Raw genomic sequence first — 20000 nt, 5'->3', positions numbered from 1 at the left:
AAATATATTAAACTGTATTTTTTTGTGAAGAATCAACAACAAGTGGGACACAATCATGAAGTGGAACGACATTTATTGGATATTTCAAACTTTTTTAACAAATAAAAAACTGAAAAATTGGGCGTGCAAAATTATTCAGCCCCTTTACTTTCAGTGCAGCAAACTCTCTCCAGAAGTTCAGTGAGGATCTCTGAATGATCCAATGTTGACCTAAATGACTAATGATGATAAATACAATCCACCTGTGTGTAATCAAGTCTCCGTATAAATGCACCTGCACTGTGATAGTCTCAGAGGTCCGTTAAAAGCGCAGAGAGCATCATGAAGAACAAGGAACACACCAGGCAGGTCCGAGATACTGTTGTGAAGAAGTTTAAAGCCGGATTTGGATACAAAAAGATTTCCCAAGCTTTAAACATCCCAAGGAGCACTGTGCAAGCGATAATATTGAAATGGAAGGAGTATCAGACCACTGCAAATCTACCAAGACCTGGCCGTCCCTCTAAACTTTCAGCTCATACAAGGAGAAGACTGATCAGAGATGCAGCCAAGAGGCCCATGATCACTCTGGATGAACTGCAGAGATCTACAGCTGAGGTGGGAGACTCTGTCCATAGGACAACAATCAGTATATTGCACAAATCTGGCCTTTATGGAAGAGTGGCAAGAAGAAAGCCATTTCTTAAAGATATCCATAAAAAGTGTCGTTTAAAGTTTGCCACAAGCCACCTGGGAGACACACCAAACATGTAGAAGAAGGTGCTCTGGTCAGATGAAACCAAAATTGAACTTTTTGGCAACAATGCAAAACGTTATGTTTGGCGTAAAAGCAACACAGCTCATCACCCTGAACACACCATCCTCACTGTCAAACATGGTGGTGGCAGCATCATGGTTTGGGCCTGCTTTTCTTCAGCAGGGACAGGGAAGATGGTTAAAATCGATGGGAAGATGGATGGAGCCAAATACAGGACCATTCAGGAAGAAAACCTGATGGAGTCTGCAAAAGACCTGAGACTGGGACGGAGATTTGTCTTCCAACAAGACAATGATCCAAAACATAAAGCGAAATCTACAATGGAATGGTTCAAAAATAAACATATCCAGGTGTTAGAATAGCCAAGTCAAAGTCCAGACCTGAATCCAATCAAGAATCTGTGGAAAGAACTGAAAACTGCTGTTCACAAATGCTCTCCATCCAACCTCACTGAGCTCGAGCTGTTTTGCAAGGAGGAATGGGAAAAATGTCAGTCTCTCGATGTGCAAAACTGATAGAGACATACCCCAAGCGACTTACAGCTGTAATCGCAGCAAAAGGTGGTGCTACAAAGTATTAACCTAAGGGGGCTGAATAATTTTGCACGCCCAATTTTTCAGTTTTTTATTTGTTAAAAAAGTTTGAAATATCCAATAAATGTAGTTCCACTTCATGATTGTGTCCCACTTGTTGTTGATTCTTCACTAAAAAATACAGTTTTATATCTTTATGTTTGAAGCCTGAAATGTGGCAAAAGGTCGCAAAGTTCAAGGGGGGCGAATACTTTCGCAAGGCACTGTACACCAGCTGTCAGGAGGAATGGGCCAAAATTCACCCAATTAATTGTGGGAAGCTTGTAAAAGGCTACCCGACAGAAAGAGCAGTGAGAGACCCCGGTGCACAACTGTGCAAGGGACAAGTACATTAGTGTCTAGTTTGAGAAACAGATGTCTCACAAGTCCTCAACTGGCAGCTTCATTAAATAGTACCCACAAAACACCAGTCTCAACGTCAACAGCGAAGAGGCGACAACGGGATGCTGGCCTTCTAGGCAGAGTTGCAAAGAAAAAGCCATATCTCAGACTGGCCAATAAAAAGAAAAGATTAAGATGGGCAAAATAACAGACACTGGAAAGAGGAACTCTGCCTAGAAGGACGCATCCCGTTGTCGCCTCTTCGCTGTTGACGTTGAGACTGGTGTTTTGTGGGTACTATTTAATGAAGCTGCCAGTTGAGAACTTGTGAGGTGTCTGTTTCTCAAACTAGACAATAATGTACTTGTCTTCTTGCTCAGTTGTGCACCAGGGGCCTCCCACTCCTTTCTATTCTGGTTAGAGCCAGTTTGCACTGTTCTGTGAAGGGAGAGGTACTCAGCGTTGTACGAGATATTCAGTTTCTCGCATGGAATAGCCTTCATTTCTCAGGACAAGAATAGACTGACAAGTTTCAGAAGAAAGGTCTTTGTTTCTGTCCATTTTGAGCCTGTAATCGAACCGACAAATGCTGATGCTCCAGATACAACTAGTCTCAAGAAGGCCAGTTCTATTGCTTCTTTAACTTGTTAGAGAAGTGATCCCGCTTTGGGGATCAAATCAGCGGACATTTCAAGTGCGCCACGTATAGTTTTTGATAAAACTCAAACTTTCATTAATACACACATACAACGTACTGAATTAAAGCTACACTCGTTGTGAATCTATCAACCAAGTCAGATTTGTAAAATGCTTTTCGGGGAAAGCATGAACAGTTTTTATCTGATACCATGCACCCTCAAAATACAGCCATGTCACTTAAAACGACAGATTTTGCGTTATGCGTCGCTACCCAAAACGCTGAAATAAAATATAAAACATTCATTACCGTTGACGAGCTTCTTTCTTGGCACTCCTATATATCACATAAACATCCCAGTTGGGTCTTTTTCCCGATTAAATCCGTCATTGTATAGCCAAAATGTCATTTTCTGAAGACCGGTCTGATGCAGGAATATTCTGTTTTCCAAGACGCAACGTCACTTTTTAAAATGACAAAAGGTGCCTATATCAGTACAGCAGTTTTCAGTTGTGCTAACAATTGCAAAAGGGTTTTCTAATGATCAATTAGCCTTTTAAAATTATAAACTTGGATTAGCTAACACATGGCATTGGATCACAGGAGTGATGGTTGCTGATAATGGGCCTACGTAGATATTCCATAAAAAATCAGCCGTTTCCAGCTACAACAGTCATTTGCAAAATTAACCATGTCTACACTGTATTTCTGATTAATTTGATGTTATTTTAATGGACAAAAATGTGCTTTTCTTTCAAAAACAAGGACATTTCAAAGTGACCCCAAACGTTTGAACGGTAGTGTATATATTTATTTATTGAGGAGACCTTTTCTAGAGCAAACTCAGGGTCAGGAATACAGGAGACAGTGGTTTTATCAGAGTAGAACATGTTATGTAAAAACCCTTCAGCAGAAACATTTAAAAAAAAGTTTCTTAATTAAACCATGATTAGTGTTTTGCCGTGTCGTATCTCTAATACATCCTATAGGACAATTATCACTGAGATCATATGCAAATACTCCACTACACAAATATTTATGGGGGTTATTAGTAAGAATGAACTCAATCAATGAAGAGTTAACAGGGCCATGTGGGTTTTGAGATCAATTGAGTAAGATAAAAATCTATGCATATAAACTTAAATTGATCTGCAGCCAGGGATAGCTAATCCAGATTCAAATCCCCTAAAATGACCCAGTCCGAGGTCAGAACAGGTGTTAAACATTCAAAATATAGCACCAATAGCATCCGTCATGGCAGCAGGGGGGCAGTACATAACAGCAACAAATACATGTGTATTTTGGTTTATCGACAACCAGGTCGTCAAATTTGTTGGGAATAAAAATATTCATTTAATAAGTCACTTTCTGAGCACTTTTACAATTGGCAAATATGTATAGAAGGTTTCATTCAAATCAAAAGGGGTGTTGTCAAAAAAGCATTTGAATTCTAGTGATTTATCCTGTTTTAATAGGCACTGTTAGAACAGGATAACACCCTGTTTTATTAGGCACTGTTAGAACAGGATAACACCCTGTTTTATTAGGCACTGTTAGAACAGGATAAGACCCTGTTTTATTAGGCACTGTTAGAACAGGATAACACCCTGTTTTAATAGGCACTGTTAGAACAGGATAACACCCTGTTTTATTAGGCACTGTTAGAACAGGATAAGACCCTGTTTTATTAGGCACTGTTAGAACAGGATAAGACCCTGTTTTATTAGGCACTGTTAGAACAGGATAAGACCCTGTTTTATTAGGCACTGTTAGAACAGGATAACACCCTGTTTTATTAGGCACTGTTAGAACAGGATAACACCCTGTTTTATTAGGCACTGTTAGAACAGGATAAGACCCTGTTTTATTAGGCACTGTTAGAACAGGATAAGACCCTGTTTTTTAGGCACTGTTAGAACAGGATAACACCCTGTTTTATTAGGCACTGTTAGAACAGGATAACACCCTGTTTTATTAGGCACTGTTAGAACAGGATAAGACCCTGTTTTATTAGGCACTGTTAGAACAGGATAACACCCTGTTTTATTAGGCACTGTTAGAACAGGATAACACCCTGTTTTAATAGGCACTGTTAGAACAGGATAACACCCTGTTTTATTAGGCACTGTTAGAACAGGATAACACCCTGTTTTACCCTGTTTTATTAGGCACTGTTAGAACAGGATAACACCCTGTTTTATTAGGCACTGTTAGAACAGGATAACACCCTGTTTTATTAGGCACTGTTAGAACAGGATAAGACCCTGTTTTTTTTAGAACAGGATAAGACCCTGTTTTTTAGGCACTGTTAGAACAGGATAACACCCTGTTTTATTAGGCACTGTTAGAACAGGATAACACCCTGTTTTATTAGGCACTGTTAGAACAGGATAAGACCCTGTTTTTTAGGCACTGTTAGAACAGGATAACACCCTGTTTTATTAGGCACTGTTAGAACAGGATAACACCCTGTTTTATTAGGCACTGTTAGAACAGGATAACACCCTGTTTTATTAGGCACTGTTAGAACAGGATAAGACCCTGTTTTAATAACCCATGGAATTTACGATGCAATGATTGAAACGAAGGAGAAGCTTTATAAACTTTGTTGCCTTATTATTAACAGGAATATCTTATTAACAGACAGGCGGATGCAACTACCCTCAGAACGTGTTGGACTGCGTCCCAATACTCTTAGCAATACTTAGCAATGCAGCAATACTGCAGACCGATGATGAAAATGAAGTAAAATAGACTTCACTCTATAAAAATATGTTCCACAACCGTAGTCTTCAGTGTAATTAAATGTAAAAGATATTGGAAGTAGCCTATGAACCGATCATAAACGAAATATAATAATGTTTGTGTGTCGCGCAAGCTCATTTCTGGGATAATTTTTTATAATTGTACATTTAATGTGTAGTGATTTTGATGCATTTTAGCTTTTTTGATTGAGTTTTTGCCCACCAATATTTTCATGTTCAAATCTCAGACCCGGCTCACAGCACACAGCTGGTGAGGTGAAGGGTGGAGGGTGAACCCCGGTAATGGTGTGAGGTCCAGATCATCCTCTGTTACTCCAGGAGGAGGAGAGAAACGAAAGCGCTGCAGGAGGGAGGTGAAGAAGAGGAAGAGCTCAATCCTGGCCAGACCCTCCCCCAGACACACCCTACGACCTGCGAGAGAGGCCAAAGATACAGAAAATAGCATGAAGTCTGTCCAAAAGGCAACCTGAATTGATCTACTTCTTGCAATTAAACTATTTGTTATATAATGAAGTTAATCTACCTGCAGAGAAGGCCATGAAGGCGTCCCTCTTGACAAATCCTCCCTGCTCATCCAGAAAGTGTGAGGGGTTAAAGGTGTTGGGGCTCTCCCATTCGCTATCGTCCTGTAGGACCGACGTCAGTAGAGGAATCACAGACGTCCCCTGCAGTAAGGGTGAAGCATAGGACCCCTTATTTTCAGAGTAAAAGTGATGAAACGTTGTTTAATAGGAATGGATTGCAACTTCAGGCAGAAATATACACTTATGGCATGCCCATACTCCAATATTTCACAATAATGTGTTGTGATCTGGATGCCGTCTTTTTGCATCCCCCAAATGTGGAATCCTTACCGATATCATGGACAGAAATGGTTTGAGAACATTCCAAGATTTGAAAGATACATACAACTCTTTTTTTCTATATTTACTACTAAAGTCAGCTATGCTGCTACAGAGTCCCTTGGGAAACCCAACTACCAAACCTTCCAGTGATAGATTTATAAATACACTATCTGGGCTCCCAAATGAACTGATCTCTATAATATATAAACAACTTTTGGAAAGCTCATATTCTGAGCTAGCCATTTAAACAGTATGGTCCACAGATCTAATTCAATCTGAACAATCATTTAACTGGAACAGAATATAGATGTCACGTATACTCCCTCTCCGGCGCACTAGGTCACCAGGCTGCTCATTATTATATACACACACCTGTCACCATCATTACACGCACCAGCACCTCAGACTCACCTGGATGCCATCACCTGCCTGATTACCTTCCATATATTACTCCCTTTGGTTCCTTCCCAGGCGTTGTTTCTGTTTCATGTCTGTGTATTGTTTGTTCTTGTTTTGTATTATGTTTAGTTTATTGATTAACTCCCTGAACTTGCTTCACGACTCCCAGCTCACATGTTACAATTGAAAAATATGACCTTGGCATCCTGTAATCACAACCATACATTTATACAGGTGGGTGGGAGGCATGGTTTCCAGGTGGGGAAGGAGGATGCGGGGTTGGATAGGGACTAAAGGGAGGAATGGATTGGGCTTCTATTTATATGCATTTCTTTTATTGTTTTTGAATCTGTAACTTCCCTTCAGAAAAAAAGACAATTTGAAGTTGGTCACAAAATAAACACAGAGATTTGGATATCCAGGTATCTGACCTTTTTGATGAAATATCCCTGGAAGGTGACATCTCGGCTGGTGGTGTGAGGGACGGCCATGGGTGCAATGCTGGCCAGTCTCTGGGTCTCATGGATCACTGCATCAGTGTAGGGCAGGTTCTTCTTGTCCTCTACCAAGGTTTGACGACTTCCTATGACCCTGCTGATCTCCTCCTGGACCTGATCTGAGACAGAAAGGAGGGAGGGTTGGAGTTAATACAGTGAAATGTACACTGAGTATACAAACATTAAAAACACCTGCTCTTCTTTCCATGACAGACTGACCAGGTGAAAGCTATGATCTCTTACTGTCTCTTGTTAAATCCACTTCAATCAGTGTAAATGAAGGGGAGGAGACAGGTTAACAATGGAGTTTTAAGCCTGAATACAATTTAGACTTTATTTAACCATTTAAGAACAAATTCTTATATACAATGACGGCCTACCAAAATGCCTCCTGAAGGGACAGGGACTGGGATTAAAAATAAGTTAAATATAAATAGGACAACACACACCATGACGAGAGAACACAACACTACATAAAGAGAGACCTAAGACAACACAGCATGGTAGCAGCACATAACATGGTACTAACATTATTGGGCAGACAATAGCACAAAGGGCAAGGTAGAGACAACAACACATCACGCAGAGCAGCCACTGTCAGTAAGACTGTCCATGATTGAGTCTTTGAATGAAGAGATGAAAAGATGATCGACCCAGGAATGTATGCGCTTTGGGGACCTTTAACAGAATGTGACTGGCAGAATGGGTGTTGTATGTGGAGGATGACGGCTGCAGTAGTTATCTCAGATAGGGGGGAGTGAGGCTTAAAGGCTTAAGAGGGTTTTATAAATAAGTGTCAACCAGTGGGTCTTGAGACATGGATTGTGTATGTGTGCCATTCAGAGGGTGAATGGGCAAGACAAAAGATTTAAGTGCCTTTGAACGGGGTATGGTGAAGGTGCCAAGCGCATCGGAATGTTTCAAGAACTGCAACGCAGCTGGGTTTTTCACACTCAACAGTTTCCAGTGTGTATCAAGAATAGTCCACCGCCCAAAGGACATCCAGCCAACTTGACGACTGTCAAAAGCATTGGATTCAACATGGGCCAGCATCTCTGGAATGCTTTCGAAACCTTCTAGAGTCCATGCACCAACAATTTGAGACTGTTCTGAGGAAGATGTTCCTCAGTTAACGTTTAACCTTCATTAACCAAGCCATCCTTGTCTAGTTTCATAATATATTCTTCAATTTGGCCCTTTGCCAAGGTTTATAACTTGTAACACCATGAGTGCTTTACTGTTTAATGTCTGTGTGTCACAGGTGGCACATTAATTGGGGAGGACGGGCTCATAGTAATGGCTGGAATGGAATCCAACACATGGTTTCCATATTTTTGATACCACTCCACAGCAGCCTCCTGTGGTGTGTGTGCGTTCATGTGTTTGTGTTTATATCAATCCTTACCCTGTATATGGGGGTACTTGGCCATTAGCAGCAGACCCCAGCGCAGGGTTGTCCCGGTGGTGTCGGTACCAGCACCAAACAGGTTACTAACACTAAATACCAGGTTGTCGTCATGGTAGAAAGAATCCATATGGCCAGATTCCTAACAGAAACAAACCCTCAGATGACATGAGTTATGTACAGTCCGTTTCGTCAACTCTTAGCCAAGATAAACTGACATGCATAGTATTGATATTAGCCCTCTGATTACAATGAAGAGATACATGTGTCATGCTGTTCTGGGCAGCTTAAGTTGGCTCTTGTTTTGACTGGACAATAATTAAGATAAGATCAAACTAGAGCTTGCTTTGTGGAGAGTGGTGCTTTGTATCAATACAATGATTCATTTTGGAGATGTTCAGGACCAGTTTATTACTGGCCACCCATTCTCAAACTGACTGCAACTCTTTGTTTAGTGTTGCAGTGATTTCACTAGCTGTGATTGCTGACGGGTTGAATCATCAACATACATGGGCACAGGCTCTGTTTAATGCCAGTGGCAGGTCATTGGTAAAAATAGAAAAGAGTAGAGGGCCAAGAGAGGTGCCATACAGTACACCACACTTTACATGTTTAACATTAGAGAAGCTTCCATTAAAGAAACCCCCCTTGGGTTCTATTAGATAGATTGCCATATTGTGGATTCAGAGCTGAGGTTGGAAAGCCATAACACATAGGATTTTTCAACACGTTATGGTCACTAATATTAAAGGCTGTACTGAAATATTTTTATTATACATTTCTTTAAATCAATCATCAGTCATCTGTGCCAGTGCATGTTCAGTGCCCTTCTCTATAAGCATTCTGAAAGTCTTCATTTGTTTACAGAGAAATAGCATTGTATTTGGTCAAACACCATTTTTTCCAACAGTTTGCTAAGAGCTGCCAGTAAGCTGACAGGTTGGCTGTTAGAACCAGTCCTGAGGACAAACACTTCTCTTGGCTCAGATTAAAGACATGACAGTTGTCAATGCCAGGAGGTTTGTCATTATTGATCGACAATAATTTCTTCACCTCACCTTCAGCCAGTCAGATGTGCAACCAGACTTATTAGCCACTCCTTTTGCCCCATCTCTATCAACTATACAGTTATTCAATTCCTCATCAATCCATGGAGCCAGTTTCTTAAAAGGTACATGCTTATCAATAACTAGAAGAAGCAATTTCATAAATGCATCAAGTGCAGTGTCTGGATGCTCCTTATTAATCATATCAGACCAACAAATATTTTTTAACATCATCCACATAAGAGTCACAGCAAAATGTTTTTTTCCCTTTTTCTTCTTCTTAAAACTGCATTATTGATTAAGGGCTTGTAAGTACGCATTTCACTCTAAGGTCTACACCGGTTGTATTCGGCATGTGACAAATACAATTTCATTTGAATTGAAAATCGTTTGTATGATCTCATACACTATTTTAGTCCCATCTTTGATTATTATTAACCCTAACAATGCTGGCCCAATTGTACGTCGCCCTATGGGACTCCAATCAAGGCCAGTTGTGAAACAGCCTGGAATCGAACCAGGGTCTGTAGTGATGCCTCTAGCACTGAGATGCAGTGCCTTAGACCTCTGCGCCACTCAGGAGCCCTCATCAAGAATTTCACACACATTATCTGGATACTGACAGTTAGAACATGGTGGCCTATAGGAGCTACACTAAAATAGGCTTCAGAGGAGGCAGGCGAACCTGCAATAACACAAGATCCTCTCTAAGCATTACAGGGATATGGCTCTGAATATGTACAGCAACAACATCCCCATATGCATTCCTGTGTCTTCTGTAGATGTTATATCATTGTATTGCTAATGATGTACCAAATGAATTATCGACGTGAGTCTCATAAATGGCTAATATATGAATATATATCTGATGTTAGCAAGTTATTAATTGTATTAACCTTATTTCTAAGGCTACATATATTAAAAGGTCTTATGGGCAGGTGGGACGGTAGTTACATCACAAATGGTCCTTTTGTTCGATAATGTCCTTTATATCAATAAAAACTCAGTGTAGCTGGCACGCTTCAGTCAATAATCCACCCAGTTTCCCTCCATCAAAATGCATACAAAATGAATCCCAAACATTACTAATAAACTTTTCCAAACAAGTCAAACAACGTTTATAATCAAACCTTAGGTACCCTGATACGTAAATAAACAATAACATTTAAGACGGAGAATCGTTATTGTCTTTACCGGAGAAAAATACCAAAGAACGCGCTCTCTTCCACACGCTTGGAAACACTATAGCGAAATGGGAGCCACCTAGAAAAAAATACAATTTCTGGCTCATTTTTCCAAAAACCCAGCATGAAACTCTTTCTAAAGACTGTTGACATCTAGTGGAAGCCCTAGGAACTGCAATCTGGGAGGACTTATAATAAAAGTGATAGCCATTGAAAATAGTGGTAGGCTGAATTTATTTTTTTGGGATGGTTTGTCCTCCGGGTGTCGCCTGCCATATCAGTTCTGTTATACACAGACATAATTTGAACAGTTTTAGAAACTTTAGAGTGTTTTCTATCCAAATGTAGCATTAAAATTATATGGTTATTTCCTGTGTAGCTTATCAGAGATAGAAATAATATGGAAAATAACAAAAGCAAACAAAACAGATAATCAACACATTCTTTAAAATCAGCTTGAGGAACTGTTTTAGTGTTTGAGTCTGAGTTTACATGTGATTCTACTGATACAGAGAAATAGTTAGATCCTCCCTCAGCTGGCATTCAGTCAAACTGGTTGAATCAACATTGTTTCCACGTAATTTTTATTAAATTATGTTGAATCAACGTCGAAGAGATGTTGAATTGACGTCTGTGCCCAGTGGGATGTTAGTGTTGGACAACTGAAGTTAGTTGTGTTTTTCAGCAGCAAAGTGAACCACAAGGTGGTGTAATAGGTACTATAAACCCTTCAGTTTTGTAACTGGATACTGATTATCCGAATGTCTTGGTAATTTAGACAATATACCACTAGTGTGATGGAAAATGACTTATTTACTGTTCTAATTGTGTTGGTATGAAGTTTATAACACCAGCAAGGCACCTCTGGGTTTTGTGGAATATGGCCAATAAACAAGGACTGTATACAGGCACTACACTTCGCGTCATGCAGTGCCTTAGCTGTGGTAAATTGACCAGATACCACACCCCCTCTGACCTTATTGATTAATTCTATTCTGTATAGTCATACTGAGCAATATTAATGCAACACTTTGTTATGAATGAGTGAGATGCAGATTCTGCATGAAGTCTTCATACCTCCAGGGTCTGCTTTCGGACGAGGAACGAGTCCACAAAGCCTCTACACATATGAGGGTTCAGAGTCTCCTTCAGGCCCCTCGCCAGCTCTGTCACCTCCATCTTCATATCAGCAACATTCTTTTTCAGATGTGTCAGGTTGTTTATCCACGGACCCAACCAGGGAAACATGTTGTACATCTACACAGAGATTCAGGTAGAATACACATAAAACAATATATTAATTATAACACACCACAACTATGATTAGATCATTAAATACAAATGTGATGCACATAAATATGTAATTATTAGTTGTGAGCACCAATAGTGATATTCAATATTATTTGATATCGATATGAGCAAGGCATATTGTAATGTCAGTTTATTATTTGTACTATTCTGTAAAAATAACACGTTACTTTTCCTGCATACACAAAACCCTCAAACAGACCTCACAGGCTCTAAATGTAGCATATTTAATTAATTGCCTGTTGATGGTCCTATAATATAGGCCTCCCTAACTAACCAGTATGAATACAATATTATAATAACAGAATATTCACGCCTGGCCCAACGGACAATCTGCTAACAGTTGTCTGAACTTCAAAGAGCCATGGAAGTGAACAGATAAGTGAACATACACAGGTGCAATATATTTTATGCAAACCGATACGATATGGAATCACAAAAATAGTACTGATAGTGATATAATTTTGTATATCGGTGCCCATCACCAGTTATTATGTAACCATATTATATATAATAATTACAATTATATAATTAATTGTACAAAATATTTTAGCAATTTAGCAGACGCTCTTATCCAGAGCGATTCACAGTTAGTGCATTCATCTTAAGATAGCTTGGTGGGACAATCACATGTCACAGGCATAGTAAGTGCACTTTTCTCAAAGTAGTTTTGAGGAAAAAGTCAGCAAAGTCAGAGCTAGAAACCTGTTGTTCAGGAACTTTTTTGGGGGGGTGGGGGCGAGGGGGTTTATTTAAGATACTTTTTAAGGAGATGGAGTTTCAGGTGCTTTCGGAAGATGGGCAGGGACTCTGCTGTCCTAGCTTCAGGGGGAAGCTGGTTCCACCATTGGTGTGCCAGGACAAAGAGCTTGGACTGGGCTATGAGGATTTTATTTGATATGTTATACGTATACATCATGAATATTGTATATAATGATGTATAAGCAGCATGGTAATGGGTTATAAACTGTACAATAATGGTTTATAATAAGTTTACTGGCCCATCAAGTAAAGTATAACTGAGTATGTACATTTTAATTTGCAAGAATTCATAACAGGTGTTCTGTTTCCTTGTTTTATTGATTGCACTGAGACAGACATTATTTACTCAGAAAATACAGTAAAAACATAATGGTCTGAATAAGCAGACTACCTGAATTGATGCAGAACCTATAAGGTGAACATTCTCATTGATCCTTTCCACCATGCCTGTGAATAGGGGGTCAGTGTATTCAAACCGGCTGCCGTAGACAATTGCCGAGATTATGTTGGAGACGGCATAAAGCACAGGCTGTGCTGTGTCAAATGCCTTACCTGTAATAGACAAAACATCTAATTAATTACAAAATAAGCTTTCCAGAACCCACACGATCACTTAGCTATTTACTAATAATGTGGTTTAAAATAGCCTGATTTTTTACCAGGCAATTAAGCCTAGGCATCCCCTATAAATACATCATACTACTTCTACTACTAGTGTAGAGATACTGATTCTCTTACCCTCATGTTTTTCCAACACTTCAATCAGGTAGGGGATTTCCTCTAAGATTTTCTCCTCACTCCCTTTCTTGCCCATCCCAAAGTCTCTAAGGTTTGTCAGGGCAAAGCGCCTCATCTCTTTCCATGAGTCTCCATTGGTAAACAGAATCCCTGTAGAGAACGTAGTTTGTTTCCATGACAATTCATAGTGTAATATTAATAAATTATATTTACTATAATATGCCATTTAATAATGATCATGTACACACATACATATATATATATATATATATATATATATATATATATATATATATAATCTGCCTAAGTATCTCTGCATCCTTTCTGGTCATGATCATCTGTAACTATTTTAGACATTTATATTATTTGCAGAGGATGACAGCCTGATCTCTGCATTCACCATTCTAGCCTGATCTCTGCATTCACCATTCTAGCCTGATCTCTGCATTCACCATTCTAGCCTGATCTCTGCATTCACCATTCTAGCCTGATCTCTGCATTCACCATTCTAGCCTGACCTCTGCATTTACCATTCTAGTCTGATCTCTGCATTCACCATTCTAGCCTGATCTCTGCATTCAGCATTCTAGTCTGATCTCTGCATTCACCATTCTAGTCTGATCTTTACATTCACCATTCTAGTCTGATCTCTACATTCACCATTCTAGTCTGATCTCTGCATTCACCATTCTAGTCTCAAATGTCAGAAATTAGTGGTATTATTAAAAATGAACTTGTCAGCTATTGGATCACTTTCAACCAATCAGAGGACAGCCTAATTCAAACACAGTATTTGGCAACATTGTTTGTTAAACCCAACCACTGTTTCTGCGAGGGCACTGATTGGACCAGACGTTTTCTGGCTTATTCCAAATGCCAATCTATTGGATAAAGGGCAGGCTGATATACATGCAGCAAAACAGAATGGTGAATGCAGCAATCAGACTCGTTCCACCAGGCTAGAATAAGACTTTCAACAGACTGTAATGCATTTAAATTCCAACTCATCTCAAAGTGTCTGAAATTGATTGTGTATCTCAATAAAGTTTATTTAAAGTAACTGTTAGGTGGAAATCTCACTTTTAAAAGTTCATAATTTGTTAACTCATACCCACAATGTTGTTGACTCATCCTATACTCATATTTGTGGCCAACACATACATTGGAGAACAAACACATGGATTACTGTTTTAGCTTGTTCATAGACTGCTTACAGATTAAGGAAATCAATAAGACAGGTTGTCATTTGGGTGAACTATCCCTTTAAGAATAGGACATAGCCAGCAGAAGAGTAAAATATCATTACCATGTCCTTGGTTGAAATCATAGAACACAGGCATGATGTCCCTGTCCCCAAAATCCTCTGCCTGGTTGACCAGCGCCTGCTTGACCGTCTTGTATCCTGCCAGAACAACCACTTTCTTGGGTCCAAAGTGAACCGTGAAGATGGAACCATATTTCTTGGAGAGCTGGACAGATAAAGTATACATAAAGTACACCATAGACTCAGTTATGTCTCGTTATATTATATGACGAAGCACATAACTGGACATCACATACAACTTGTTTAACATGTTTCAGTCAAGAAAAAGCGTGAAGACAGTGGTTTACAGTTGATGTCAGACCTACGTTCAAATACCAGTCAATGTAATTGAATTACTTACAAACAATTAGTATTTAGACAAAGTTTTTTATTGGAAATACATTTGGAAAGTATATGTGTCAAGCTCCCAATCCCAATGTCACCGGTCTACTAACCACTGGTCCTGGCAACCCATCATTATGCACACATGGCAACCCATCATTATGCACACCTGGCAACAATCATTATGCACACCTGGCAACCATCTTTATGCACACCTGGCAACCCATCATTATGCACACCTGGCAACCCATCATTATGCACACCTGGCAACCATCATTACGCACACCTGTGACTCATCAGTCACACCTGGACTTCATTACTCCCTTGATTACCTACCCTTTATATAGCACTCTTTTGTCATCAGATAGTATTGTTTATGTTTCCATGTCAGAGGTCTGGTCATGTCATTAACTGCACCGGTCATTAACTGCTCCTATGTTACAAGTGGCATATTTACAACTATTTGTTGTTTTTATTTGATGTAGTTGTTTTTGGCTGTGTATTACAAAATAATCAAACACAAAATGTCAAATACTTAAGTACACTATGTATTTGAACCCAGGTCTGTTATAACAAGATCCCTGAAGGGATATTTCTAGGGTGCATCTCGGGCGCCGAAGACGTGGATGTCGATTATGGCAGCCCCCCGCACCTCTCTGATTCAGAGGGGTTGTGTTAAATGCGGAAGACACATTTCAGTTGAATGAGTTCAGTTGTACAAATGACCAGGTATCCCCTTTACTTTCAATATTCTAAAGTGGCCTCATCTCTTTCCTTGCAACACATTGGTCACTGTCAAAAGTATTTTGTCCATAGCCTGGTTCCCAACAAAAAACATCTGGGACCAGGCTACTTGGGTAGGACATATCTATTGAAATACACTACAGAATAAAACATTAAACAACATTAACCAGCTAAAAGCATATACAATGTGCCAGAGTTCATTCATCAGTTTGCTTACTGAACTTTTCAAATCTGGTAAAATAGCAAAAAAACGACATACAGTAAGTGGGATAAAACAGATCAAATCTCACAGATCAAATCAACATCAACATGTTTTGTTCTGAAAGCAAAGGATGACTTCATCTTACCTCGCAGAGAGTGCAGTAGGGCTTCTTGAGGTCCAGCTGGAGCATGTTACCAAGCAGGGGCAGCGGCCTCGGTCCTGGAGGCTCCTTCCCCTGTTCCTCAGAGCTGGAACCAGAGGAGCAGAGGTAGAGGACCAGTAGAAACAGCACAGTACCCAGCAGTGTCACTGTGCTTGATGTCTGTAGAAGACCTTCTATAAGAGACATCTTCAGACTGAGCTCATACACCTTATCATGGGCTAAAAATACAACACACCAATGCTCCGTTATGGAACAAGTGTGTGTGCTCAGAGAACTTCCACTACAACAGAACTCCAATGAATGCTATTTGTATAACCTCCCCACCCCACCCTATTGGAGCAAGATGAGAAGAGGGATGTTACAACCTCAGAGGAGGAGCTAAACAATGCAACTCCAGCAGGTCTGTCTACATATAATTGTGAAACTCACATGATCTCACCTGCAGGTCATTGACAAACTCTCCATATGACTTGTGTCCTGGTCTTTCCAAAAAAGGAAATACATCGAAAGGCATTTATACGCCCGGTGAAATGGAATGAGGCTGATAGACCAGATTAACACATGTAAACTTTATTCCATCACCTAAGGGATGATGAGGGTTACATTGATAGAATGAGGTTTAAATCTAATCATATTTGGGATTTGATTGTGTTACTAAAGATCTTCAGAAATCCCCTCCGTTGTCTAATGTATAAAAATATAATACATTTCTGATTGACATATATTTACATCTCCAATCATATATAATAACTTTTTAGACACTTGAAGGTGTTCCACATTTGATGTTTTATTTGTTTAGTGTGAGTCAATGATGATCAGGTAAATGGTCTGGTAAAACTATCTTCAGTGCAGACAGTGAGAGGAAGAACAGGTCAGGCTGGATCCCAATAATCCCTCTGCCACGAGGTTACAAAGGTCAGTTTACACATTCCAAAGACAGAATACATTTCCAATCTCTGTAAAAGTCTGAAAACCTCTTCTTGAATAGAGGGAAGCATAACTAACAGAAGTCACCTTAGCCCTGCATATACAGATACTTCCTTAAAATACAATATTTAAAAATATGCTTTTTCATCATAGTCCTATATTTGTATATCATGTGTAGTCTAAGCCAGAAGTCGACCCACAATTTAATTTGCTCCCCAAAAGTTGTCATTTATTTTTTTAAGATTTTCAAGGATTTGAGTGGAGATCTGCTTCCCCAACCTCCAACTCTCAATGGGTTAGTATTTCTCATCTCTCCTTTAAATTGATCAAATGAGGTTCACTACCCATGGTGCTACTGACAAATCTACAAAGGTAGATTTGTCATTTAATTTGTAATCAGATCCACATCTCTGGCTTTTGAATTACTATAGATTATTTAGGTTAGGAACCTAAATGTGTACGCACAAATCTATATAAATAAATGCTTTCTTTACACAGCTAATCAGAGAAGTATTTGAGAGATTGTGGTTGTGAAAAAAAAGACACATGGGTCTGTACGTCCATGTGTTTGCCCTGCCCTACAGCCACATCACCTCTGACATCTGCCTTTAACAAAATGGATCACTGCTCGACTAAGAGGGAAATATATGCTCCCAGCTCTGCTCTATTACAACATTTTCATAAATAAATTGTGACTGACACCCACATAAGATTTTTGTTGATGGACAAAGGAATTCAGCTCAAAATTACTTAAGTTTAGGAAATCTGTTTGCAAATACTCCCAAAAATAGATATACAGGTTCATCCAGGTAACTGCCAAAATAAAGGAAACACCAACATAAAGTGTCTTAATACAGTGTTGGGCCATGAGGAGCTAAAACAGCTTCAATGCACCTTGGCATAGATTTCACAAGTGTCTGGAACTCTTTTCTTCCATGAGAAATTCCATCATTTGTTGTTATGTTTATGGCTGTGGAAAACAGTCCCAGGCGCCACTCCAGAATCTCCCATAAGTTCAACTGGGTTGAGATCTGGTGGCTGAGACAGGCATGGCATAGGGTTTACATTGTTTTTATGCTCATCAAACCATTCATTGATTGTGGATAGGGGCATTGTCTTCCTATAGGGGTATAATCATGATAGCCAAAATAATGGCCCGCCCAGCATTTTTTACATGACCCTAAGTATGATGAGATGTTAATTGCTTGATTAAGGAGGGTAGGAACCACACCTGTGTGAAAGCACCTGCTTTCAATATACTTTGTATCCCTCATGTACTTGTGTTTCCATTATTTTTGGCAGTTACATGTATGTGGTCTGTCTCAATGTAATCAAAGTATGACATTATTATGGTATTGTGAAATATAATATCTGTTTGGGCTTACTTGCTGTCAATGTACAAATGATAACAATTATGTTCCGGCCCAATGACTATCTGCTCAAGAAAAAATCTTCCTGCGGCTGAATGTAGTTGCCTACCCTCCTGGTCTAACCAGTGTGGAAATACACATTGAGTCCAAACTCTCTCCTCTGCAATATTGCCTCATAAATTGCCGCTGTATCATGGGCTTCCGATGTGCTGTCATTGTGGTTGGGTGATTACATCCAAACTCTGCAAACTCACAAAAGTGCACAACACACAAGAGTTGAAACAAAGGTTACTTTCTGTCAAAAAGGTGTGATTGCTGAGGGTTATGAATCAGGGTCATTTAACATATGGTGTAAAGTCTGGTAGAACCTGCCCCAGGGATCATTGACCGTTCTTAATCCTACATAGCTCCCTGTTAACCAGCAAGTGAATAGCCAACTTGTCCCAAAAGAGCCGAGGGGGAAGTTGGAGAAGAAATGGCATAGAGGAGGTGTGTTACTTTTTGGAACAGTATTTTCGCTCACGGCTATGTGCTTACAGGAACAGTCATGTAATATATAGTGTAGGTTAACAGCAAGGATAAACCTCTATCATATGCCTTGATCATACAGATATCAAAAGATAGAATTAACCCTTGCAAAGGCTTCTGGGGTTGATCTCAAAGGCTCTCAGTTTACTTATTGTCTGCTGATGGTTGATATTCAAACTGGTTAGGTAGGTTTAGACTCTCAGAGCATTCACACCTGAGTAAAGCCAGCGTGTCTATGTATGCGGGTGACTCAACACTATACCCATCAGCTACTAAAACAAGTGAAATTACTGCATAATTTAACCCATAAGGGTCTAAGCCCTGCCTAAGCCGGGGGGTCTAAGCCATATGGAATTATATTAAGAATGTCATACCAAGGATCATTTAGCTATTTGATTTAGAATTTTAAGACCCCTTTTTTAGTGGACTTTACTGCTATAAACCCATAGAAATGCATTGAATAACAGATTCACAACATGGAACAACAGATAGTCCCCCCAAAAATCAAAAGGAAGTTTGTTCTGAAGTGTCTGTCCTATATCTGAGTGATACAAGAAAGATCAGGAAACATATACACTAATGGTCAAAAGTTTGGACACACCTACTCATTCAAGATTTTCTCTTTATTTTTTATAATTTTCTACTTTGTAAAATAATAGTGAAGACATTTAAACTATGAAATAACGCATATGGAACCAGGTAGTAACCAAAAAAGTGTTAAACAAATCAAAATATATATTATATTTGAGATTCGTCAAAATAGCCACCCTTTGCTTTGATGACAGCTTTGCACCATCCTGGAATGCTTTTCAAATAACAGGTGTGCCTTCTTTAAAGTATATTTGTGGAATTTCGTTCCCTCTTAATGTGTATTCTACAATGTAGAAAATAGTCAAAATAAAGAAAAACCCTTGAATGAGTAGGAATGAGTAGGTTCTAAAACCAGTAGAGTATATATATTTATATATATTTTACAGGTATTTAACCTTATTTTTGGCACTAAACAATCTAAACCCTGTCTTAGCTGGATCTGTCCTATATCTGAGAGATATAATAAAGATCAGAACATTTAGTTTTATTTATTTGTACATATATACAGTGCCTTCAGAAAGTATTCTTACCCTTGACTTATTCCACATTTTGTGCCTCAACATTTATTCCATT

The 20000-nt window shown here is 39.3% G+C and overlaps 2 protein-coding genes across 2 annotated transcripts in view; one reads left to right on the top strand and one right to left on the bottom strand.

Annotated features, from left to right (window-relative positions):
* Positions 1–20000, top strand: part of LOC135564723 (uncharacterized) — a 50503-nt gene that overhangs the window by 23356 nt on the left and 7147 nt on the right. The window lies entirely within an intron of this gene.
* LOC135564719 (cytochrome P450 2K1-like) lies at positions 4913–16239 on the bottom strand. The gene is made up of 9 exons (XM_065010613.1): positions 15994–16239; positions 14564–14726; positions 13258–13407; positions 12911–13071; positions 11527–11706; positions 8220–8361; positions 6749–6933; positions 5597–5738; positions 4913–5484 (listed from the first exon to the last, which is right to left on the bottom strand). The coding sequence occupies exons 1-9, from the start codon at positions 16195–16197 to the stop codon at positions 5297–5299; spliced, it is 1515 nt and encodes a 504-aa protein (XP_064866685.1). The 5' UTR covers positions 16198–16239; the 3' UTR covers positions 4913–5296.

This window comes from Oncorhynchus nerka, linkage group LG26, assembly GCF_034236695.1.
Source record: "Oncorhynchus nerka isolate Pitt River linkage group LG26, Oner_Uvic_2.0, whole genome shotgun sequence".
In the NCBI taxonomy this organism is placed as follows: Eukaryota; Metazoa; Chordata; class Actinopteri; order Salmoniformes; family Salmonidae; genus Oncorhynchus; species Oncorhynchus nerka.
This window is presented reverse-complemented; position numbering and strand designations above follow the sequence as displayed.

Coding starts and splice junctions, on each gene's coding strand:
- LOC135564719 (XM_065010613.1), bottom strand. CDS start 16,197: ATGTCTCTTATAGAAGGTCTTCTACAGACATCAAGCACAGTGACACTG. Junction 14,727..15,993: donor CCTACTGCACTCTCTGCGAG/GTAAGATGAAGT, acceptor TTATCTGTCCAG/CTCTCCAAGAAATATGGTTC. Junction 8,362..11,526: donor TCCGAAAGCAGACCCTGGAG/GTATGAAGACTT, acceptor TGTTTCTGTTAG/GAATCTGGCCATATGGATTC.